This window comes from Scyliorhinus canicula, chromosome 2, assembly GCF_902713615.1.
Source record: "Scyliorhinus canicula chromosome 2, sScyCan1.1, whole genome shotgun sequence".
NCBI classification, from domain to species: Eukaryota; Metazoa; Chordata; class Chondrichthyes; order Carcharhiniformes; family Scyliorhinidae; genus Scyliorhinus; species Scyliorhinus canicula.
Genome location: NC_052147.1, coordinates 263,938,399 through 263,964,058, shown reverse-complemented (window position 1 = coordinate 263,964,058; position 25,660 = coordinate 263,938,399). Strand labels below are relative to the sequence as shown.

The following is a 25,660-nucleotide window of genomic DNA, read 5'->3' as shown; positions in this document are numbered from 1 at the left end:
AAAAAATGAATTAGGTACTCTAAATTTTTAATTTTTTTTAAATTCATCACATATGAAATAGATCCAATATCGACGTGCCCCATTAGCCATGGGCAGAGAATTCTTCTTTTTTTAAATGTGACAAATATGGTACCGTCCATGTATTGCAGGGGAGAGTTTTCCTGTTCCTAAATATGCACCTGAGGGGTAGCAGCCAGTTCCATAATCTTCAGCAGGAGAATCTGATCTTGTTCTCTCACTGGATCCTTAGCATCTCCTAGCCTGTCTATTAGACTTGGTAGGACTGTAGAAAATCATAAACAAATAAATATTTTTAAAGAATTGAAATAATTCGAACACATACATGTTATATAAAATACTGTAGTTTTCTTGCCTGTTGAATATCATACTGATAAACACCACAGCACATTATATTATGAAATATATACACATTTAAACGCTGTGAAGACAGACAGACTTGCATCTATACAGCATCTTTCATGACCTCAGTATGGCCCAAAGCATTTTTCAGCCCATTAAGTATGTCTAAAATGTAGTTATTGTTGTAATAAAGGGAAACAGGCATCAATATATATATATTTTTTTTTTTACACATCATGGCTGCACAAATCAGATAACGCCTTTATAATTATCAGTGATGTTGCACAAGGGATAATTATTGGCCAGAACACCAGGGAGAACAGTGCCTTTAAATAGTGTCACGTGCTCTTTCAAATCCACTCGAGAGGGAAGATGCATAGAATGTACAGTGCAGAAAGAGGCCATTTGGCCCATCGAGGCTGCATCGGCTCTTTTATCCAAAAGAAGCTACAAAACAACCTTCATAAACAGTCACCCATTCCATTTTTTTCACGAATCTGCAACTAACTGAAATCAACCAAAAATAAAACATACCTGTACCAACGTGCGTTTTAAAGTGATCCTGAAGACGTGTAATGAGGGTGGATAAAATTTCTATACCAAACAAAGCAACCTGTAAAAACAAATCATGAAATACATTATCAAAGCTGCTAAACACAAGAATTATAAGTTACAGAAACGAAAGGATATCCCCATTTAGTGACTTTAATATGGAATGTCACAGGGTGTTTCAAGATAGGAACACAGAAAACAGTCACAGAAGCAGGAAGGAAGAGATTAGGAGTGGGTGACCGAAGGCTTGGTGAAAGACTAATGCATCCCAAAAATATTCAACTGTGAATTCACATTAAATGGAGGGGGATACCTTAGGCAATTAGCATGATAAAACAACATACTGACCCAAAAATTATCAAGTGTTTTTTTCTATTATAAAATAATCAACAAACAACCTATCACACTGGACTCTTGGCCGCGACACACTGTTTCTGTACTGTGCAGGTTGTCTCCACAATTTGAACATTCTAATAACTCGTCCATTGGCAAAAGGAAGAACAGGGGAAAATGTAAAAGCCGACAAAGTCATAAAGCCCAAATCAAAACTCAGCCTATGAGTACCGTACTTCACATCAACACCATCTGACATCACTAGTCCAAACATTAGACTTTCAGATAAACTCACACTGTTAACACTTAATTGTCTTTCGCTCATTCAAATTTGTATAGCCTTTTCCCTACTTAGTACTGTAGTACAATATTCTAGGTTTAACATATCTAGCTGCTTACTTCTTGAACTGCAGCGGTAAAATGTCTTACCACATATTGACACAGACTGGGGGTGGGGGAGGGAAAGAAAAGAGAGAAGGGGGAGGGGAAGGGTGAGAGAGAGAAGGGAGAGAGCACGCGAGAGAGGGGGAGGTGGAGAGAGAGATTAAGCATTGTTGAAGACAGAAACGGCGCATTGGAGAAAAACAATTATTCTGACTGATCTGTGGCATATTATTATGAATCAATGTATGATTAACCTCTGGCACATCAAAGGCCAACCATTATAGGGCCATTCCAAATGTGCATATTAGAGACAAAGAAAAAAATGTTGTAATATATTGATGCACTGCACACAATGATTGCTAACAACATATTGCAATTCCCAAGTATAAGCAGTTGGTGGCAGTGCAAAGTATTATGGGTAATTACAAAAACTATTTTATCCTAAAGAATGTGCTTTTTTGAGATTTAAATCATCATTAACTTTTATAATGCAGTTAACAACCATGGTTACAATCTGAAAACCATCTCAGGAAAGATACAAAATGGTCACCATATGTTAGAGGTGTTACTGTTTCACCTACCTACTAGACACATCCAATCATCAGCAACTGTCCTTATCTTGGGGTTGCGTGGCTGTTCAATGAACGTATGGTGAGAACAGCACTGCTAACACCATTACAACACTTGCGCATCACCTAGGCATCTGTCTAGGCTATGGTGCAATTTTTGGAACCCTTACAATGTTTGATTAAACTGATGTGTTGTTCTTGTGTTTATGGGAGCTAATTAGTTCTCGATCATAAATTTCTTAATTTTTAGGCCTGCTCTGACTTCTAAATGTCACCCCAGTGAAGAGCTCACCTTTAACCAAAAGTCTGGTTCTGTCTGGATAGGCCATTCAGCCCTTCAAGGCTGCCTCACAGCTCCAGGGACCCGGGTTCAATTCCGGCCCCGGGTGACTGTCAGGTTTGCACTTTGTCCCGATGTGTGTGGGGGCTTCCTCCCACAATCCAAAGGTGTGCAGGTTCAGTGGATTGAACATGCTAAATTACCCTAGTGTCCATAAAAGGTTAGGTGGGTTATGGGGATAGCGTTGGAGGCATAGGCTTAAGTGGGGTGCTCTTTCCAAGGGCTGGTGCAGACTCGATGTGTCGAATGGCCTCCTTTGGCATTGTAAATTCTATGAAACCTTCATTCAATAGGAGCATGCCGATCGGGCAAATTCAATATCCCACTCCCGCTTTCTCTCTATACCCCTTGATCCCTTTAGCATAAGGGCCACATCCAGCTCCCTCTTGAATATATCCAAAAACTGACCCAAACATCTTTCTGTGGTCGAGAATTCCACAAGTTCTCAACTCTGAGAGAAGTTCTTCCTCATCTCAGCCCCGTAAGAATGAAGCTTGCCCTGAATTCTTAGGATTGCCCTGAATTCTTAGACTTTGACCCAGAGTTCTGGACATCCCCAACACCAGGACCATTCTTACCACATTCAGCCTGTCCAGTCCCATCAGGATATGTTGCTATGAGATCCTCTCTCAATCTTCTAAACTCCAGTGAGTACCAGCCCAGTCAACCCAGTCTTTCTTCATAAGTCAGTCATGCCACCCCTGGAATTAGTGCCTAGAGCGGCACAGTAGCACAGTGGTGCTTCACAGCTCCAAGGTCTCCAGTTCGATTCCCACATGGGTCACTGTCTGTGGGGAATCTGCACGTTCTCCCCGTGTCTGCGTGGATTTCTTCCGGGATCTCCAGTTTCCTCCCACAAGTCCCGAAAGACATGCTTGTTAGGTGAATTGGACATTCTGAATTCTCCCTCAGTGTACCCGAACAGGCGCTGGAATGTTGCGACTAGGGGATTTTCACAGTAACATCATTGCAGTGTTAATGTAAGCCTACTCATGACAATAATAAAGATTATTTTAAAAATTTAGTCTGGTGAACCTTCGCTGGCCACCCTCAATTGCAAGAATGTCCTTCCTCAAACTAGGAGACCAAAACTGCACACAATACTCAAGGTGTGGCCTCATCAAGGCATTGTATAACTGCAGTAAGATATCCCTACTGCAGCAAGACAGCCCTACTCCTATACTTAAATCCTCTCATTATGAAGGCCAGCATGCCATTAGCTTTCCTCACTGCCTGCTGTTCCTGAATGCCGACCTTCAGCGACTCTTCCACCTTGGCCATTAGAAGGGGTTCTGGGTATAGGGTGGAAGTGAGGGCTTAAGTGGGTTGGTGACTCGATGGGCCGAATGGCCCCCTTCTGCACTGTATGTTCTATGACATCCAGATCTCGTTGCACTTCCCCTTTTCCGAAACTGCCACCATTCAGATAATAATCCTGTTTTTGGCACCAAAGTGGATAACCTCACACCCACATTATATTGCACTTGCCAAGTATTTGCCCACTCAGCCAGCACGTCCTTGAACATTGCTCCCGTTCTCTCTCCACAGATGCTGTCAGCCCTGCTCAGATTGTCCAGCATTTTCTGTTTTTGTATCAGATTCCAGCATCTGCAGCAATTTAGCTTTTATCAAAAAGATCTCCTGGGTTTCTCGACATTTTTGTTGGATCTGTGTGCCACAAAGACCATGTCGGAGTAGCTGATGCAGGACAGCTTGTCAGGATTTTCCCTGCTATGAAGAGAGATAGTTTCCACAATGTGATTAATCTCCCTTCTTGATGTCACATTCCTGAAAGGATGGCGCGGAACTGCTCTTCCTACCAAATCCATAGGATGAGTGCACGGAGTCTTGATGTGAGCAAAATACGACTTTCAGAGGCTAACATTCCACCGGAAGTCAAAGAAAACACTTCAAAAGACACTCTGAAGCTCTCCCTGATGCACAGCAGTTAAAATGGTGAGAACGTGTCCATCAAGCTGCATCACATTTTGAGTCACAACATCTTAGTGAGTAGGCAGCACAGCAGCAGAGGAAAGAAAATAAAACATCCTGCACTCCGAATCCCACTGCCTCATAGAACATCCTGCCACATGCCCATGGATCTGTGCGTCAAGAATCAGCCTGTTCAGGCACATGATGGCCCACAGATGGAACTGCTGAGTAGATGTCAACTTAAATTGAGCGACAATTGATGACGATTAACATCTGCAGCATTTTCAAATTGAATCCAATGTAAGGAAAATCTCAATTTCATGATTATATGCGCATATCTCAAAATAAATTCCTTTGAATACAAGCCCTAGTTTGCTTCAGGTGAAGTTTATCTATCCCGTACAGCCATTTCTTCTTTCAAAATTGAAGCCAATATGACACAACTTGATGCTTCACCCCCATACTATTCTTCCAATCAATGATTCCACCACTTCATCTTTCTCCACTCCATCAAGATCGCACCATCAGTATCCCTGAGAATCCTGACCTTGGGGTAGTCTTTTCTCGGTTTCAGGTTTGTCCCAAGGGGCAAGAGCAGTCTCCCAGCCCGCTGTTTAGCCTGGGATCGCACACAATTCTGGATTCAAGTCATACATAATAATATATCCATCTCATATACTGTCTGTATCAGTGATGTGAAGACTGCAGCTTTCCCTAAATGCTCCCTCACCCCACCACCTTCTCATCTGACTATTGAGAACAGGCTCCCAAGGAAGATCTAGGATCAATTACCAGAGAGTTGGATAGACATCTGTTAAGAAACAGGATTGAAGTTAAGAATTCAGTTTTCAATTAGGTAAACAATTAATTGATTAAGACCATGGGAAGAACACAAGAAACAAAAGACTCATGAATGAAAATGCTCAGGAGGACAAATAATATTTGATTTTCTTATTCAGAAACAAAGGCTGAAAATTCTGAAGTGAAGACTGGGTGACCCCAAGCTTGGACCATAAAAGCACTCTTGGCAACCCTACACCTTCTTCCATCATTAACTCAATTTACCTATTACCTCTGCTTGATGACCTACATTGGCTTGTCCAACACCTTCATTTTAAATTCTTGTCAGTGTAAGCAAATCCTCTGCCTCTGCCCAGTTTACTGTCCAAAGTCCTCCTTACTAACATCCAAGGATCTGTTTCAAAATTGGGAGAGTTGTCCCACAAACTAATTAAGCAATAGCCTGACAAGCAAATCACACTTTACAGCCAATGTCCAAAACAACTTGATCACCATCCCTGTACAGCCTGTCCCAACAGGACAGACCCACCAGAAGTAGCCAATGAGTATCTGAGACACAGGCCAGAAGGAACATAGTATCCAAGATGATGGTAGAGACCTTCCAATTAATTTTTTTCTTTTCCAATTAAGGGGCAATTTAGCATGGTCAATCCACCTACATTGCACATTTGGGTTGTGGGGGGTGAGACCCACACAGACATAGGGAGAATGTACAAACTCCACACGGACAGTGGCCCGAAGTTTGGATCAAACCCGCATCCTCGGCTCCATGAGATGTTATAGATGCCGTTGAATACAATTTTAACTGAATTTTTGGAAGAGGTGACCGAAGTAGTGGACAAAGAATGTATAGATTATATAGATCATACAGAATGTCTATAAATGACATTTATATAGGCTTCCAAAAGGCATTGGATTGAAAGATAAATACTGCTAAAAGCTGTTAACTGAAGTTGAAACTCATGGAATTATAGGCAAATTACCAACAGGAGATTTTCAGAGTGGCAGGAGACAAGAGCAGAGATAATGGCCAGGTACTCCAAGCAGCAGAATATGACAACCGGCATCCCACAATGTTCCATGTTAAGGCCTCAACTATTCACTGTACTTTTTCACAGCTTAGATGAGGAGTTAAAAAGCCAAAGATAAGTGACACTGTAAACAGTGTAGACAAAAGCATAAAATTGAGTAGCCAACATGGCAAATGGATTTAAATATAGACAAAGAAGTCATCCACCTTGGACCAATAAAGGATAGAACGGGGTACTACTAAATGGTGACAAGCTAGAAACACGGGAGGACCAAAAGACTTGTGGTCTTTGTACATAGATTCCTAAAATGGCATGAGAAGTTACAGAAAATAATCAAATACAAAGGACACTCTAGCCTTTTGATAATAATCTTTATTATTGTTACAAATAGGCTGACATTAACACTGTAATACCCTAGTCGCCACACTATAGCTAGCGGACAAGAATTTAAAAGTTATAGGTCAGGCTACAGTTATAAAAGCCCTAGGTAGATGGCTATGGAAGTATTGCAAGCAGTTCTGCGTACCATAAATTAGGAAAGATGCACCGGACAGAGAACGACAGATTTGGAGATGGTACCCTGCACTTCAAGGATTAAATTACAAGGAGAGATTACACAACTTGGATTGAATTTCTTGAAATTTTAATGATTAAGGAGTGATTTAATTGAAGTTTTCAGGATAGCAAGGAGAACAGATAGAGTAGATAGGGACAAACTATTTTCGCCGTTTAGGGAATTTAAGACTAGGGAACATGAGCCTAAACATCAAGCCAGATATTTCAACAGTGAAATCAGGAAACACTTTCATTTCCAACGGCTGATAGTACCAGGAAACGACAACCGAACATAGATTAATTGTTCATTTTAAATTAGAGATCGATATATTTTTGTTAACCAAAAAGTTATTGAGAGATATGGGGTAAGGTTGGGTAAATGGAGTTGGGCTGCATATCAGCTTGAGAGGCAAAATGTCTTAGTCCAGTTCTAAGATACAGAGTTATAGGGGAACAAGTGTGATATTGAGATTGTGACCGTGATTTAACGACTGCATTGCACCTGGTGCAGATCCGGGTGTGCCAGTGAATCTCAGTTGAGCCTCAAATCAGGCTCCATGCTGCCCACAAGTCACCCGACTTGCTGGGCAAAACCCAGATCTGTATATTTAAAATGAGCCATTAGAGTCATAAATACCCGGACACCACTTTCGCCCAGCTCCAGGGAGTCAACGGCCGAGCCAGTGAGATCTTGCCAGGGCCTTTTAGTGACTGGTTTCCACTAACGTGGACCAGGTGTGATAGCACCATTTTGGGGGGGGAAGGGGGGTCTCGCAGGGCATTAGATACCCCCGGATGGTCAGGAACAGGCCAGGGCAGTACCCTAGCATTCCCAGGCACCCAGGCTTTCAGTGCCAATATGCCCTTGTGCCAAGTTGGTACTGCCAGGAGTCAAACTTGACCTCAAGTGTGCAAGTGTGACCTCGGCATGGAAAAAACAACGGAGGTCAAAAAAACCAGCAAGGGCAGCACGGTGGCGCAGTGGGTTAGCCCTGCTGCCTCACGGCGCTGAGGTCCCAGGTTCGATCCCGGCTTTGGGTCACTGTCCGTGTGGAGTTTGCACATTCTCCCAGTGTCTGCGTGGGTTTCGCCCCGACAACCCAAATGTGCAGGGTAGGTGGATTGGCCACGCTAAATTGCCCCTTAATTGGAAAAAAATAATTGGGTACTCTAAATTTATTTATTTTTTTAAATGTAGAGTGTTGGTCACCCCGTAACCATGTTTCCATAATGGCAACACATTTGCCTCGTTTTGTGACTTTAAGTTATCGACCTTGTTGTGAATTTTACATGCATTCAGGTAGAGTGCCCCTAACTTTGTCCTTTTAACTTTATTCTGCATTCTAAACCTTGTTGATGCTCACTTCTTTCACCTATTGTCTAATTTTGGTTGCTACGTTTCTACTTACTTCCTTCCAATTTGAGCTACACCACTGGTTTCCACCCCCCTAACACCCCCACTCTCATGATCCTTTCTCTGCAACCCTGCAGGGGTTTTCTTCTTTAACCCCTCTCCGACAGCACTAAGAAAACCTCCCTGCGAGGATATTAATTCTGGTCCTGTTAAGGTGGAATCCGTTCACCTTGTGCAATTCCCATCTGCCCCAGAGCTGGTCCCAATGCCTCAAGAATTGGATGCCCTCCTTCCTTCTCCAGCCACGTTTAATCACTCAGTCCTCCTATTAATAATTCACTCGCACATTGCACTGGGAGTAATCCTGAGATTACTTTTTTTGATGCCCTGCTCTTTAATTTCCTTCCCAACTCCCCAATTTTTGCTTTCAGGGCCTCCTCCCAATATCATTGGCACCAATGTGGACCACAAACTCTGGCTGTTCACCACCCCCAGAAGGATGTCCTGCAGCTGTTCCATGGCGCCCTTGACCCTGGCACCAGGGAAGCAACACACTTCCTAGGAGTCGGGTTTACAGCCCCCCACCCTCCCACCACCACCCCATGCAGCTGAGCCACCAGTGGTGCCATGGACATTCTCAGGCTGCACCTCTGAGGAGCCATCACCCTCAAGTGAAAACTTATTAACGAGCAAGATAGACTCAGGAGACTCCCTGTCTGCCTGGTTCTTTGAGACTGCCTGGTGGTCACCCATTCCCTCTCTGTCTAACCTGTGGTGTGATCATCTCCCTGAATGTGCTATCCATGTAGGTCTCTGCCTCGTGCATATACCACAGTGACTCCAGTTGCCGCTTCAGATCCAAAACCTAGGGCTCGAGCTTCTGCAACTGATGACACTTCTTGCAAATGTGTTCATCTAAGATACATGGTATTTCCATGACTTTCCACATACTGCAGGATGTACATTCCACTTGGTTGAGCTGACTTGCTATACCGCAACTTTCAAAACTATTTATTGCAATTGGAACAACTTAACTGTTACCCACCAATCAACCTCTTCCCTGTCCCAAAGTAACAGCAATGACTTAGAGGCTAAAAAAGAGCAACTAACCCACCAAACTCCCTGAATGCGAATCAATGTTGAGTAAATTACTTCTAATCTGATGCTTCAAGGTATAGCTCATTCATAAAAAAGTTGTGCAAAAATTACCATATTGCCTTCATTAGCTACAATGCGTTACTACCATGGTAGTGAATAGGCCAATTGACAAGTAAAAAATGTGTATTTCTTTATTTGTCAGTTTGCTGTAAATGTAGCTTCACTGCAATCAGTTATGTCTCCATTTTATGTTTCTCATTTTTGCCAAGTCAAACACCTGCATGATGGTAGTCAATGCGAAGTCTATGAGGTATGTGTAGAAATCCAGAAGCCCCAATGCTCTGGGGACATGGGTTCGAATCCCAGCATGGCAGCTGGTGTAGTTTCAATTCAACTGATAAATCTGAAATTAAAAGCTAGTCTCAATAATGTGGCCATGAAAGCAATGCCCATGGTCATGTAAACTAATCTGGTTCACTGATGTCCTTCAGGAAAAGAAATCTACCACTCTTACATGGCTGACGTGTGATTCTGGACCCTCAACAATGTGGTTGACTCTTAAATGCCCTCTGAAATGGCTGCCTCACAAGCCACTTAATTCAGGGGGAATTAGAGATGGACAACAAATACTAGTTTTACCAGCGGCACGAAGATCCCATCAAATAATTTTTTAAAGTCCAGGTCACTAATGCCAAACATCTTTCAGGAGAAGAAAGTCATTCAACAGGATGTTACCCGAGTCCCTCCCCCCATGCTCCGCCCCCAACGGGCCAAGTTCCCGAAGGCAAGGGTCTCATGCTACTTTTTGTCTGGAACTCGGCTTGGCAGCTGCGGACTGGATCCAGCGCCGCCACAGTCAGGGGAGAGCCAATCCGCAGGCAGCGCGGGGGGGGGGGGGGCTTTGTCAGGGGCTGGGGGATGATCCGGGGGTGGCGAGCCTGGCCAAAGGGAGGCACTATTTTGCAGGCCGGGTCTATGTTGCACAGCGCGGCCACTGCGGACTGACGTCGTTCGCAGCCACGGACCTGCCAATTCTCCGGCCGTATCGGCAGCTACAGCCGGGTACTCATGCTGCGTGCCTGTCAGCCGCCCCCCCCCCCCCCCCCCAGACGGGGGATCGGTCGTAAAAGGCCACCAGCACTTCACTCTCGGAATCGGAGAACTCAGCTTCTGATTCAATTAGATCATGCTTCATTTGATACCTATCAAATTATCTAGTATTATAAAATACCTATCTTACAAACCCAATGTATCTAATTTTTTGATTAAAGAAACTTAGTGAGCTACTTTTAATTGTATCCAACAAAAAAATCAGACTTTGGGAAGGAAGAAATTACAAGACTGTTTACAGTTATACCAGACAAAATTGTAACATTATATATACTTTTCAGCAATAGTGTAGCAACTTTCCTTCCAAGCAAGAACTTCTAAACTGTTTTAAAAGTTAGTCTGGACTGTTTTATCTTCGAAATGGAGCCTCACGTTTAATTTTTGCCAGACCCCAACCAACATTTGTGAATCAAATTTCAGAGGAGATCTTCAGACTGGCTGGAGTAGAAAAAAAACAGAAATAATCAACATCACCAAAATTCTCCCAAGCCATACTATTTTCATTATTTAATGCCAGTTCATTTGGCTCAAAGCTTTGACGGAGATTCAGGTGATCGATCAAACAATTAACTATGATAAAAATAGACTGAAAAATTATCCGTCCCAATTTCTGAAGTACTCCAATCCTCTACAGCTCAGGGTCAGCTAGTTTCAGAGGTCTACATTCTTGTTGTTACGGACCTGCATGCAAAAAGCTGTTTGCAATACTACCAAGACTCAAAATACCAACAAGATTTGTGCTATCCAGCAAAATTGAGACATCAGTGTTGGTTTCATTCGTAATCCTATTCTATCCAAAACTTCCAGCATGAACCTCGGAAACAGTATCTTTTGAACACCCACAAGTTGCAAATTAGTTAGGCAAGAAATGTAATGAATGTCATGAGATTAGTTGCCATAATTTACATGTTTCTAACCTGAGCTCCAAATTTTACATCAAGAATTAACCTTCTAGATCATAAATCCCAGAAGTCATCCAAGTTGCTGCTGATTGAAATGGTAAAATTATGCCCCTGGGAATTGGCGAATAATTTCTAGCCATCTTGGCTGTGCACCATCAATAAACAGACAGATAACCTTTCACAGATTCATCCACATCAGTGTAAAGAGGAGGCATGGGGTCCTGATCGGTTTCCCACTAACGTACCCAAGATTCTTTGGCAGAAGTTTGCCGAAAAGCTCGGTTTCATTAAGGTTTTATCAGAATGATGGAAAGAATAAAATAAGAAGTCTTACAACACCAGGTTAAAGTCCAACATGCTCGTTTGTTTCAAGGCGACCTTCAGGACGCGCAACACTGCAGAATCGCCGAGCAGAAACCTATAGCCAAGTTCTGCACATACAAGTGCAGCCTCAACCAGGACCTGGGATTCATGTCGCATTACATTCATCCCCCACCATCTGGCCTGAAGAAGGAGCAGTGCTCCAAAAGCTAGTGTTTGAAACAAACATGTTGGACTTCTTACTGTGCTCACACCAGTCCAACACCGGCATCTCCACATCATGGAAAGAATAAAGTAATGAAGCCAAGTTGATAAAATCTATTAATTGGTTATTTCAGAATTGTCTTTATTAGATTTGGCAATCATTTTTCGATGAATTATAATTTCCCAATTACGTTTATTCTACAATTTTAGGGAGATGCTTGCATGCGCCATTGAGCAATTCATTAAGTTCTTCTCCAATGGCATGAATTTTTTAAATACATGCATGACTTCTGAAGCGACTCCTCCTTATTCATTTCTGTAGAAAATCTATTGTTTTACATTCACTTTGCTGATGCTGCCCTGATTATATCATTTACTTTATGTTTTATCAGTGACTTTACTGTATCCAGATCAGTGCTAAGTTCATACTTGAAGCTCAAATTGCAGATCTGGGCTTTCTTGGTTATTTGATTCCATTTTCACAAAATCAACAGCTGCTGTTGGTTTTAAAAGACTGTACCATAATACCTCCTCCAACTAACCGAGGAGAGAAACAAAATGAAATACAGCGAGCGCAAAACAAAGTACGCAAAATAGTCAGAAAAAAAAAATGCTTAATCCCCATAATAATGTTTAGGATATTATGTTCAAGTAAATTTAAAAGATTTTAACTGGGGAAAAAAAATTTAAGAATACAATTCAGTTGGGGTTGATATGATTAACAAGAAACAGTAGCCACTCTAAATTTTATTTACCATCTACAAGATTTGACAACGTTCCAATCAGACCACAGTCATTTCAGCTATTCGGTCATGGAGGCACTATCCAGCCAGTTGAGACAATAAAGTGAATGAACCTCATTATTTATTTTCTGCATGCTCCATCAATTTTATGCAACAGCTGGTTGCTGGCACCGGGTTCCACTGAAAGCATTGGGTCAGAGTGGATTCTTCCTCCCACAGATCAGCTACTACAGATGCAAACAGCTCTAATTTTTTTTTCATTATTTCAAACTTAAATAAAGTCAGACTTTCACAGCACAGCAGGAGGCACTTCAGCCCATCGTTTCTGCACCAGCCATCAAACACCTATTCTCATCTCATTTTTCAGCACTTGGTTTGTAGCCTTGTACGCTATTGTTTCAAATGCTCATCTAAATGCCTCTTAAATGTTGTGACGGTTTCTGCCTCAACCACCCTTTCAGGCAATGAGTTCCACATTCCCACCATCCTCGGAGCGAAACGTTTTTCTCAAATCCTCTCTAAATCTCTTGCTTCTTACCTTAAATTATAACGAATCTGAATCTCTTGCTTCTTGCCTTAAATTATAACGAATCTGAATAGAATATACACATTCACTTTTTTTTTAAATTCCTTAATAGAATGTGAGCATTGCTGGCAAGGTCAGAATTTGTTGTCCATCCCCAATTGCTCGCATGCAGTTTCCCCAATCTGGAAACAAATGAGGAGACTATACAGCACCTTGTGCCACCATTCAATGAGATCGTGGCTGATCTATGAGACAACTCCATATACCGGCCTCTGCTCATATCCCTTCAAAACATCTATCAACCTCAAAATTTTAAAATAATAACATAAAATGCTTTTGCAGAACAAAGCTCCAGACTGCTACCGCTCTTTGCATGTAGAAGTGTTTTCTAATTTCAACACGTTTAAGAGTTATCATGCTGATGGGCAAAAGCTTACACACAGACAACAAAGATCTCATACAATTATGGAGATAAACCAGCTTTGGCAAGTTGCAGAAAGGACAAATAAATGTGTAAACAGTTGAATGGAAAACTACATATTCATAGAATATCATAGAATTAGGGCAGCACGGTAGCATTGTGGATAGCACAATCGCTTCACAGCTCCAGGATCCCAGGTTCGATTCCGGCTTGGGTCACTGTCTGTGCGGAGTCTGCACATCCTCCCCGTGTGTGCGTGGGTTTCCTCCGGGTGCTCCGGTTTCCTCCCACAGTCCAAAGATGTACAGGTTAGGTGGATTGGCCATGATAAATTGCCCTTAGTGTCCAAAATTGCCCTTAGTGTTGGGTGGGGTTACTGGGTTATGGGGATAGGGTGGAGGTGTTGACCTTGGGTAGGGTGTTCTTTCCAAGAGCCGGTGCAGACTCGATGGGCCGAGTGGCCTCCTTCTGCACTGTAAATTCTATGATAATCCCTACAGTGCAGAAGGAGGCCATTCAGCCCACCGGGTTCGCACCGACCCCCATGAAAGAACATCGCACCCAGGCTCACTCACCCACCCTATCCCCATAACCCTGGAACCCCAATTAACCTTTGGAAACTAAGGGGCAATTTAGCATGATCAATCCACCAAGCCTTCACATCCTTGGACTGTTAGAGGAAACCGAAGGAAACCCATGCAGACAAGTGGAGAAAGTGCAAACTCCAGACAGACTCACCCACGGCAGGAATTGAACCCGGGTCCCTGCCGCTGTGGGAGTGCTAGCCATGTGCCACCACCCCTTTTGTGAGAGGGTGGGGGCAGCACAGTAGCATAGTGGTTAGCACTATGGCTTCACAGCGCCAGGGTCCCAGTTCGATTCCTGGCTTGGTCACCGTCTGTGCGGAGTCTGCACGTTCTCCCAGTGTCTGCATTGGTTTCCCCTGGGTACTCCAGTTTCCTCCCACAAGTCCCAAAAGATGCGCTGTTAGGTGAATTGGACATTCTGAATTCTCCGTCTGTGTACCCGAACAATACCCGAATGTGGCGACTAGTGTTTTTTCACAGTAACGTCATTGCAGTGTTAACGTAAGCCTACTTGTGACAATAAAGACAGTTAAGTATACAGTAACTTCATTGCAGTGTTAACGTAAGCCTACTTGTGACAATGAAGACAGTTAAGTAAAGTAAAGGTTCGTTGAGGGTCGGCAATTTTGTGTGCTGGGGATCTGCCGTTTAACCGGCGGCGGGTGGCCATCTTGTGAAGGGCCACCTTTACCTGTTGGTGGGGGCTAATTTGTGAAGTCCTGTCTGTATCTGGCAGCGGAGGGGGGAGCCATCTTGTGACGGTTGGGGCGCCACCATCTTGAGAAGGGTGATCATTTTGTCAAATCCACTAACGGTCCTTTTGTTGTGGCCATCCTATTGGGATGTCACGGCCACTGGACTGGGAAATGAGCATTGAGGGCGTGTTGGGCATGGGGTCTCTGTTCTTGGGGGATTTTGTCAATCGAAGTGCACCCTTTGGGGGGGGGGGGGGGGGGGAGCAAGTCTTATTGGTTGGAAACCTCATTTTTCATATTAAAAGACGACTATAAATGCAACCTGCTTAAAATAAAATAGCATTATTGCATTGCAATAATTTGCGAGGGGGCAAAACTTGGTTTTGTAGAAATTTAGATTCTACCTGGAGTCCCAATTACTGATCCAGGTATTTGTTACTGCTTCTTTCACAAGAGGAAGCAAGATAATATTAGGTGAAGGCAGGATAATGTGGCAGCATCCACATAATTAGAGAAAATATCTCCAAGTATTGTGCAATTGTAGTTATTACCAATGTCCCATGGCTCAATATCACAATTCAACTCCAGATACAAAAATGTCTTCTGACCACAGGCAAGTGACATCAGCCAGATAACAGACTTGTCAAAAATGCTGTGGCTATGCTCTTATCCTGCAGACAGCTGAATATGATAAGAGCAAAATGTACAAGAATAGCATTTATTTTACACACTCACTTCGAGGTATCCATTTCTACCACATCAAGATTTTGTCAAGACATTAAACAGAAGAATAGATTACAATTCAAACAGCAGGAATCACAAGGAACACAGAATGTGCTCACAGGCGTGTCAATATGATCGACCAAATGTCCAGCCCACTACCTTCTGCTTTCATGATGTTTTTTGTCAATAGTTTGAAAACACACGAGAACATTTATAAACATTGAAATATTCCTCTTATAACACAGAGATGCACATTTCCTTTAGAAGGAAACAACTATAGTCCAATTATCATTTCAGCATCCAGAAAGCATTGCTCAAAAATAAAAATCCTTATATATTGAATTTGTCAAAGTGAAGTCACACACACAAATACTTGCCACAAATCGAACGTTGATCCCAATGCTATGCAGATTTAAGTTTCTTGCCTTGGCGCCGGAATGTGGCGACTAGGGGCTTTTCACAGTAACTTCATTTGAAGCCTACTTGTGACAATAAATTATTTTCATTTCATTTCAAACACTCCTGTGTACCTGCTGCACATTAACTGAGGCAGTGGCAGGAGGAGGTAGTGAAGTGGTAATGTCACTGTACTGGTAATCCAGAAACCCAGGCTAATGCTCTTGGGACACAAGTTCAAATCCCACTGTGGCAGCTGGTGGAATTTAAATTCAATTAATAAATCTGGAATTAAAAATAATGCTCTCATTAATGGTGCCACCATTGCCTACAGTTGTAAAAACCCTATCTGGTTCACTAATGTCTTTTACCTAGTGTGGCATACATGTGACTCCAGGTGCACTCTTCACTGAAATGCAAGTCACTCAATTGTATCAAAAGTTAGACAAGAAGTTAAGGAATTAAATCAGACAAACTGGCATTGTTCAAGGCACCAGAAACAAATATGTCACACCCAGCTCTGTCAACCCTGCCAACATAGAGGGATTTGTACCAAAATTGGGAGAGCAACATTCGGACAGTCATACTCACAGATTTGTACCTCTCAGACAATGCCCCAGGCTCTCTCATTACAGGAGGTGGCACAGTAATATCCATTCAGGGGTGAATTGACCTGCAAGTCCTCAACATTGACTTCAGATCTCATTAAGTCTCATAGCATCAGGCCTAGCAGGGGCAAGGGAATCTCATCCGCTCCTGCGACCCTTCCCCCACCTTAGTACTCCTCTGTGCCAGACCATTTGGCAGCTGCATAAAGGAATGTATTCTGGGTGGGGGACTTCAATGTCCATCACCAAGGAGCGGCTCAGTCGCACCACTCTGGACCAAACCCCAAAAGACAGCTGCTCGGCTGGATCTGCAGCAGGTGTTGAGGGAATTAAGAAGGAGAAACCTACTTGACCTTGTCGTCACCAATCTACCTACCAAACTTGCATCTGTCTATGACAGCACTAGCAGGAGTACCCACTGCAAAGTCCTTACGGAGCCAAAGACCCAGTTTCACAAATAGCTCTACTTGCCATTGAGTTGCGTGGCACTATCACTGTGCTAAACGGGACAGATTTTGAATAGATTGATCAACTCAAAACTGTGAATCAGTGAGGCACTATGAGCCTTCAGCAGCAGCAGAACTGCATTCAACCACAATCTGTAACCTCAAGACCCAGCATTTCCCCCACTCTACCATTAATAACAAGCCAGGAGATCAACCCTGGTTCATAGAATCCCTACAGTGCAGGAGGCTGCCATTTGGCCCATCCAGTCTGCACCGACCCTCTGAAAGAGGACTCTAATCCTAGGCCCATGCCCTCACCCTACCCCCACCTAACCTTTTGGGACACTGAGGGGCATTTAGCATGGCCATTCCAGCTGACATGCACATTTTTGGACTGTGGGAGGAAACTGGAGCACCCGGAGGAAACCCAGGCGGACACTGGGGTGAATGTGTAAACTCCACACAGACAGTCACCAAAGGTAGTAATTGAACCCGGGTCCCTGGTGCTGTGAGGCAGCAGTGCTAATCCACCATGCCACCCCTCTCAATTGAAGAGAGCAGGGTGTCATGCCAGGAGAAGAACCAGATACCGAAAAATGAGCCGTCAACCAGGCGAAGCTACAATTCGGCCATGCATACCAAACAGTGGAAGCAGCATGCAACAGACAGAGCTAGACGATCCCACAACCAACGGATCAGATCCAAGTCCAGTCGTGAATGGTGATCAATTAAACAACTCACTGGAGTAGAAGGCTCCACAAATGTCCCCATCCTCAATGATGGGCGAGCTCAACACAGTGTAAAAGACAAAGACTGAAGCATTTGCAACCATCTTCAGCCAAAAGTGCCAAGTAGATGATCCACCGTGGCCTCTTCCAGAGGTCCCCAGCATCACAGATACCAATCTTCAGCTAATTCGATTCATTCCAGTTGAAGTAATTGGATACTGCAAAGGCTATAGGCCCTGACAACATTCCGGCGATAGCACGGAGCTCAAGCTCCAGAACTAGCCGCTTCGCTAGCCAATCCGCAACACTGGCATCTACCCAGCAATGTAGAAAATTGCCTAGGCATGTCCTGTCCACAAAAACATGGAAAATTCCAAATTCCAATAATTCCCCATCAGTCTACTCTCAATTATCAATAAAGTGACGGTGCTAACAAGTGACACTACTCAGAGGGAATCTGTTCAGTGACACTCATTTGGATTCTGCCAGGGTTACTCAGCTCCTGACTTCATTACAACCTTGGTCAAATAGAGGGAAAAGAGCTGAGGTGAGGTGAGAGTGACTGCCCTTGTCATCAAGTCCAGCATGTGACCAATTATAGTTTCAAGGAGTCCTAGCAAATTTGGAGGCAATGGGAATTCTAATAATCATCTTTATTAGTATCACAAGTAGGCTTATATTAACACTGCAATGAAGTAACTGTTAAAATACCCTAGTTGCCACACTCTTGGCGCCTGTTCAGGTACACAGAGAGAATTCAGAATGTCCAATTCACCTAACAAACACGTCTTTTGGGACTTGTGGGAGGAAACCGGAGCACCCGGAGGAAACCCACGCAGACACGGGAGAATGTGCAGACTCTGCAGACAGTGGCCCAAGCCGGGAATCGAAACTGGGCCCCTGGCGCTGTGAAGCAACAGGGCTAACCACTGTGCTAAGGGAGAAACTCTCCACCGAGTGGAGTTGTTTGGGAGGTCAGTCATCTCAGTCCCGCACCAACACTGCAGAAGGTCCTCAGGGTAGTCTCCTAGGCCGAACCACCTTCAGCTGCTTCAGTAATGATCTTCTTTCCAATATTAGGTCAGAAGTTATTAGTCAAAAACTGCACAATGTTCAGCAACACTTGCAACTTCTCAGATACTGGAACAGTCTGCGTCGATAATAAGACCGAGACAACATTCGGGCTTGGGTTGATAAGTAGCAAGTAATATCTGCATCAAGCAAATGCCAAGTAATTACCACCTCCAACAAGACAGAATCCAACGATTTCCCCATGATATTCAATGGCATTACCGTCAGTGAATATCCCACTATCAATATCCTGGGGGATTTAGTGATGGCAACGTCTTTGAATATCATGGGGAGATGTTTGGATTCTCTCTTGGAGATGAGTCAAAATCCTGGATCTCCCTTCCTAACAGCACTGTGGGTTTACCTGCACCACATGGATTGCAGTGATTCAAAAAGGTGGCAATAAATTATGGCTTCAGCAATGCCCACATTCCGTGAAAGAATAAATAAAAGAACAAGCAGCCATTCAGCAAGAATCTTTGGATAAAGACAAATAGAAAGATTGTACCAATGATCTGGTTAAATAGACACAGACTAATATTTTTCCATATAGCTCATATCAAAGAAAGGAAAAACTAGACAATGTTTTCATTAATACTACCCAGTCCCATGACAACCGAATATTCCCAGCTGTACTTTGTATGGTAATTATCCAATCCCTATAAACACAAAGCACTTCCCCACTTCAGTTTATAGAGGCATTTTGAATAGGACTTTACTATTCAGAAACCCATGTGAAGCAGCAACGCCTCCTCTAGTACAGGGAGGGAATGGTGATAGTTGAAAACTAGCAGAGGTCGAGCTAAAATCAGATGCATGTTTAGGTGAAACGAACATGCATATTAAAAAATGGAAGAAATAAATACTGAAACGGTTAAGGAGCATGAAGTCTGTGGTTGTGAAAAATGATCAACTGAATTGGAATCTTTTCACCTACATTCAATTTTTTTTAAAACCTGGATTCAATTTCAATGCAGTGGGGATGGGGGTGGAGGAAGAGCGTGTTGAGCAGTGTTTCTGAAATTTTCAAATGTCAAGAGGAAAATTCAGAATTACTGGCCAAATCACAATAGTAATAAAAGACAGACAAGGAAGATCTTGAGAAGAGGAAAATGTTACATGCTAGAGGTGAATGTGGTGACGATCTAAGATGAGATACTGCATGCTAGACTGTCGTTTCCCCGTAGCTCAAATTTTTGAGATAAATTTGAAATAGTCTAGGCACTTTTCAGGTCAGAATGGCCTTTGGCCCATTCAGGTGTATGCACAACACACAGTAAGCAATGATCCCACAGATTAGAAATAAGATATAGATTTAAATGGGTTTAATCGAGTGTTTTTGTGTAAGAGTACAACTCTAGTTGGATTCATGTTAAACAAAATGCTTTCGGAGTTTGGTTTCAGATCAAATTGTGTTCCTGTTGTGCTGAGAGTTTATGATGTGTAAAGCAAATGAGAGATTTGAGAAAGAGTGAGGTGTTGCTGAGCAACAAAGAGCCACTTTTAGGGAGGATACCTTTTGAGTTTTAAGTGTTTAACTGGATCTAGGCAGTTGGTATAGGAAGCTAGAGATGGAACAGCTCTTAGCTCTGCTAGAAGCAATGGAGTCATACAATTGAGTAATGTGCACAAAGGCAAGCTGCAGAGGATTTAAATGACAGGTGGTTCTTGAAACCAGGTAACAGAAAAACAGCTGAGAGGAACCACTGGTTTGGAAGCAGATTTAAACGTGCATCTTTCCAAGTGTAGAATTCGGAAACACTTGTGGGATAATTATCTGAGGGAAATTTGAGAAGAAATCCTCATAAATTGACTGAGTGGCATGTCACTTGGTTTCAGGAGTGGGGCACTGTCACACCACAGTTAGCCTGTTGATTTTCAGGGACTATGTTTACCTAGAACAGTATAGAATACATATTTTGTACAGTGTGCTATCCTTTACAATCTGTGAATATTTGTAAAGATAAGGAGTGAAGTAAGTACTGTATTATAGTCAAAGTTTTCATATTTAATGAATATTTTTTGTTTTTGGTTGTTGTTAGAAGCCAATTGGTAGCCCTGTGACCCTGTTCTTCCACATTTAAGAAAATAATGGTTACAGTCTCTTGAGCTCGGATCCCATCCAGTTAACACAAGTGGCATTTTCCACTAACAGGATGATGCTGTAAAGTCAAAAGGACATGCTGCGACCACACAAATAAGTAACTTGATATATGAATTTCAGTGCCGATGTAACCCATGTAGATAGACCATGTATCCCAACAACTGGCGGACCACATTGTCCCTTCAGCTGTTTGCAATAGGCAAAGGACTTGCATATTCAGCCAGCCCGTGCTTGCAACACCCAGAACATAATGTCTAATGTTAGGTGTAATTCACTGATGACAGTCCCAAGAATTACATTATCAACCAATTTAAGATCATCAGTCAGCCTAACAATGAGACTCACTTACACTTGCTAAAAGTCACATGTATTTATACATAGGTGCCTGCCCTCTACAAGTGATAGCATTGCGTCTTTTTTGAATGACACAAAAGCATGGGAACAATAGTTCTCTGATGCTTTCTCCATAGTAATGTCTTGATCAGAATTGACTTGCCAACCAATCAACATTTTTCTCACAAATTGTTGCTCCCTTTGAGATTTGCCATTCTTGCCTGATGAGTGCAAGAGAAAAGGTTTTGACAGCATGTTGGAAAACTAGTTATTTTGTTTGACCATGGGGAGTTGCTCCACAACATCCTGAATCAAAGTCAGTTATAAATTTCAAATTATTAGAGAGATACCGTAGGCGTTCTCCCTCGACCAATCTATTTGCTGTTATTAGAAAATGAATTTAGGCAGAATTTTCAGTTTCGGAGTTCAGCTTTTATATTCAGCTGATTAGTATGAATATAAATAACAACATCAAGCTCAGCACAACTCATGGGAAACTGAAATGAGCAGAAGTTCAGAAGCATCCATTATTAAATTTGGGCTCAATGCTGCCGTATTTAACTGGGACCTGCCCTTGTCTACATTCTCTCCAGCCTTCCAGATTTAAATAGACATTTCCAAACAAAAATGCTGATAGCTGTGTCCATTGGCTGTAAGCAGACTCAAAATTGGGTTAATTATGAAAAGACTTTCAACCTCAGTACACATAAGGCCTTCAGATCTTTGATCCATTCTATTACACACAGTATTTTTAAACCAGTCATTGCATCTGAAATTACTGAAATACTAAAGATTAAAAAGGTTTTCTGGTTTCTGGTGATAATGGGTAAAGTAAATTGTGATCAAACTGCTAACCTAGCATTGATTGATAAACTTAAGACACTTACAAAAAGTAAATGGAAGTTTGGCAAAAATGTCTTCACAGTAAAATGGTAGAATTTTCTGCTGGTGTAAATAAAGCATTGTTGGGGCACAGCCCATACATCTTAAAAGGGATCTTACAACACCAGGTTAAAGTCCAACAGGTTTGTTTCAAACACTAGCTTTCAGAGCACACAAGGTTCCTCACCTGAGGAAGGAGCAGTGCTCCGAAAGCTAGTGTTTGAAACAAACCTGTTGGACTTTAACCTGGTGTTGTAAGACTTCTTACTGTGCTCACCCCAGTCCAACGCCGGCATCTCCACCTCTTAAAAGGGAATTAGCTGCTTGAACTGAAAACGTTAAAAATGTTAAACGTTGAAATGTTTTATTATTCTTTGATACAATGTTTTAATCTTGACATTTGAAGCAAAGTATCAAAGCCAAAAGCCTGTAAAACAAAGATCTAGAACAAATTAGAAACATTCAAACCTTCAGCATTATAGACTATTATATGTCAGTTTTTGCATGCTTCCAAAGTTTGTATATTCTTCCAGAAGAACATTTTTTTTTAAAAAGTAAAGGCAAAAGTTCAATGTGGGAAAATGTCACTTTGGATTAATGACTCAGAAAATTCAGGTATTCCAACCTAACTGACAAAATGTTGGGGATTGTGAATGAGTAGAGAGCTAGCGATCCAGAGCTAGTGATCCAAGCACAGAAATGACTAAAGGGTAGAGAATAGGTACAAAAAGAAATTCTAAAGGGGAATGGAATTTCTGTCTTTGTATTCCAGCCATCTTGAGATAAAGGAACGAAAGTTACTTTACAGTTGTACAGAGCCCTGGTTAAATCCCGTGTAAGCACCGATCCATAATAAGAACGAGGGAGCGAGTCATGACTTCTTCAACTCACATTCAGTAATCACCAACAACAAAACAGTGCCACCTGTATCCTCTTTATATATTGGTGCATCTATTGAACCACAACTGAAATCTATTAAACAATGAAACCCCCAATTCCCAACTTGAACTTAACGCTTTCCTAACATCTGGAGTACTTTATTTAGTTCTGGGCACTGCACCACAGACAGATTCACTAGAATTAGAAGGAGACTACATGGATTAAAGTCTGAAGGCAGATGCATAAACTAGATTTCTAATCATAGAATCCCTACAGTGAAGAAGCAAGCCTGCCCTACCCCCATAACCCCACCTAATCTTTGTCTCTTGAATACCGAATATTAGAGGGTGATCTGAGATTGAAGGTGCATGGGCAATTCAGCCCTTCGAGCCTGCTGCGCCAGCAAAAAGACTTGCGTGCATACAGCATCTTTCACAACAACCTAATGTGCAGCCAATGAAGAACTTTTTGAAGTGTTGTTACTATCATGATGTACGAAAGCACTTCCTCACTCATAGTAGTGGAGCTAGATCCCTTCCTCTCTTTCTCCCCCCTCACACAGCTTTTTAATTGACAATTTATAGATTTTTGTTAAACAAGGATATGAAGAGTAATGGAACAAAGACAGATAGATGGAGTTAAGATACAGATCAACCAGAAAAGGCTTGCAGTTGAATGCTATACTCTCATTCCTTTCTTTCGAAACTTACATTTTGATTTTAAAAAATCAAGCAGAGTTTTGTTAATTTTATGAATTTAGGTTTTATGGAATAGGTATTTTTGGTAAATTATATGATCCCTAGAAAAAGAGAAATCCCTGATTAAAATATTTTGAAAGAAGTCAATTCAGAATTAGGCCAAAGCCTGAATCTTATGGAAGAGGCATAACAAATGGAGAGGGTGGAGAAGTGGAAAACAAATTCCAATCAACTCTACAGTAGGAAAACAAATGCCATGGAGTATATACTTGTACCATTTAAAATCTACAAAGAATCCCAACAAGATCATTAGAACCAGATGGTGTTGTGTGTCACTGCCACTGCACTAACTGGGGTAGTAGCAGAACTGATCGAGCAGCTCAAAATTAGTTATCCATGAGGCACTGTGGGCGATCAGCAGCTGCAGAATTATATTTAACCACGATCACCAACCTCAGCCTGACATTTCCCTCATTCTGCAACTGCCATCAAGTCAGGCACCAAACCCGGTCAATGAGAATTATAAGAGAGCATGCATCAGGTGTGTATAAAAATGAGGTGCCATAAAAATTGTGACGGACAACATACAAACTAACAGCATGCTACGGAGAGCGCTAAACTATCTCCCAACCAGCGAACAGATCAAAGCTCTGCAATCCTTTCACATCCAATGGCTGGGAATCGTGTAGTATGTAACTCATCTCCTGACACCCCAAAACTGCCCAACACCTACAAAGCATAAGCCAGAAATATAATGAAATACTTGCTTGGATAAGTGCAGCTCCAACAACACCCAAGAAGCTCAACACAATGGAGTGGATAGCTGGTCAGCACCCATCCACCACCTTAAACAGTCACTGTTCACCTCTGGCGCACAGTGGCAACAAGGTGCACCATCTATTTAAAAAAATGCACAACAGCAATTCTACCACCAGAAAGGCAGTGGCTGCATGGGACACCACCACCTGCAAGTTTCCCTTCAAGTCATACACCAACCTAACTTGGAAATAATAATAATAACCTTTATTGTCACAAGTAGGCTTACATTAACACTGCAATGAAGTTATTGTGAAAATCCCCCAGTCGCCACATTTGGGCGCCTGATCGGGTACACAGAGGGCAAATTCAGAATATCCGATTCACCTACCAAGCACGTCTTTCGGGACTTGTGGGAGGAAACTGGAGCACCCGGAGGAAGCCCACACAGACACAGGAAGAACGTGCAGACTCCACACAGACAGTGACCCAAACCGGGAATTGAACCTGGGGCCCTGGTGCTCTGAAACAACTACAGTACTGTGCAACCATGCTGCTGAAATTTGTTGCTGCTCCTTCACAGATGCTGGTTCAAAATCATGGATTGCAACGATTCAAGACGACAGCTCAGTGTCACCTTTACCACCTTAGAGGGTAATGAGAGATGGGCAAGAAATGCTGGCCCAGTGATGCTCACATCTTATGCAATAAAAAAAAATTAAAAGGCTGCTCTATCAGGCATATATTGTTTTCACTCTGCTGCCATATTCTCGGCATTTAGTCTGCTGCCAAAATCTCAGCATACCAGAGCTTGTAATTTAGCATGAAACTGTGACAATACAACCAATATATAACAGATAATAATGCTGTTAACCTCACATTGGTAGCAAGCACATCGAGCAGAACAGCTCAATAGGTACTTGATTTTTTGAAGAAAATACTAAATTGGACCAGCATAGCATGCTTCCCTTTCCTCTCCTCTTTATGCCCTCACCTTTGTGCAATATTTTCCAGCTGAAGGGTGACTAAGTAGACTGGCCCTAAACAAGATGACGGTAATTGGTGAAACATGAAAAATATTCAAAACAATTGGCCGTGCACACATTTCACCAAGATAACACAGATGAACCAAGAGTAGTGCAGGTAATTTTCAGCTTCTGGAACTCATCCCATATTAGGCCATACCATCTGCCAAAAAATAAAATCCTGCAAATACAA

General features: G+C 42.4%; 1 protein-coding gene and 1 non-coding gene across 2 annotated transcripts in view; one reads left to right on the top strand and one right to left on the bottom strand.

Annotated features, from left to right (window-relative positions):
* clasp1a (cytoplasmic linker associated protein 1a) overlaps nt 1-25,660 on the bottom strand; it is a 357,689-nt gene that overhangs the window by 281,353 nt on the left and 50,676 nt on the right. The window contains 2 exon segments of the mRNA XM_038790034.1: nt 180-283; nt 895-973. Coding sequence (XP_038645962.1) covers nt 180-283; nt 895-973 — 183 coding nt within the window.
* LOC119962517 lies at nt 2,237-2,363 on the top strand. The gene has a single exon (XR_005459894.1). It is a non-coding gene; the product is annotated as a U4atac minor spliceosomal RNA (small nuclear RNA).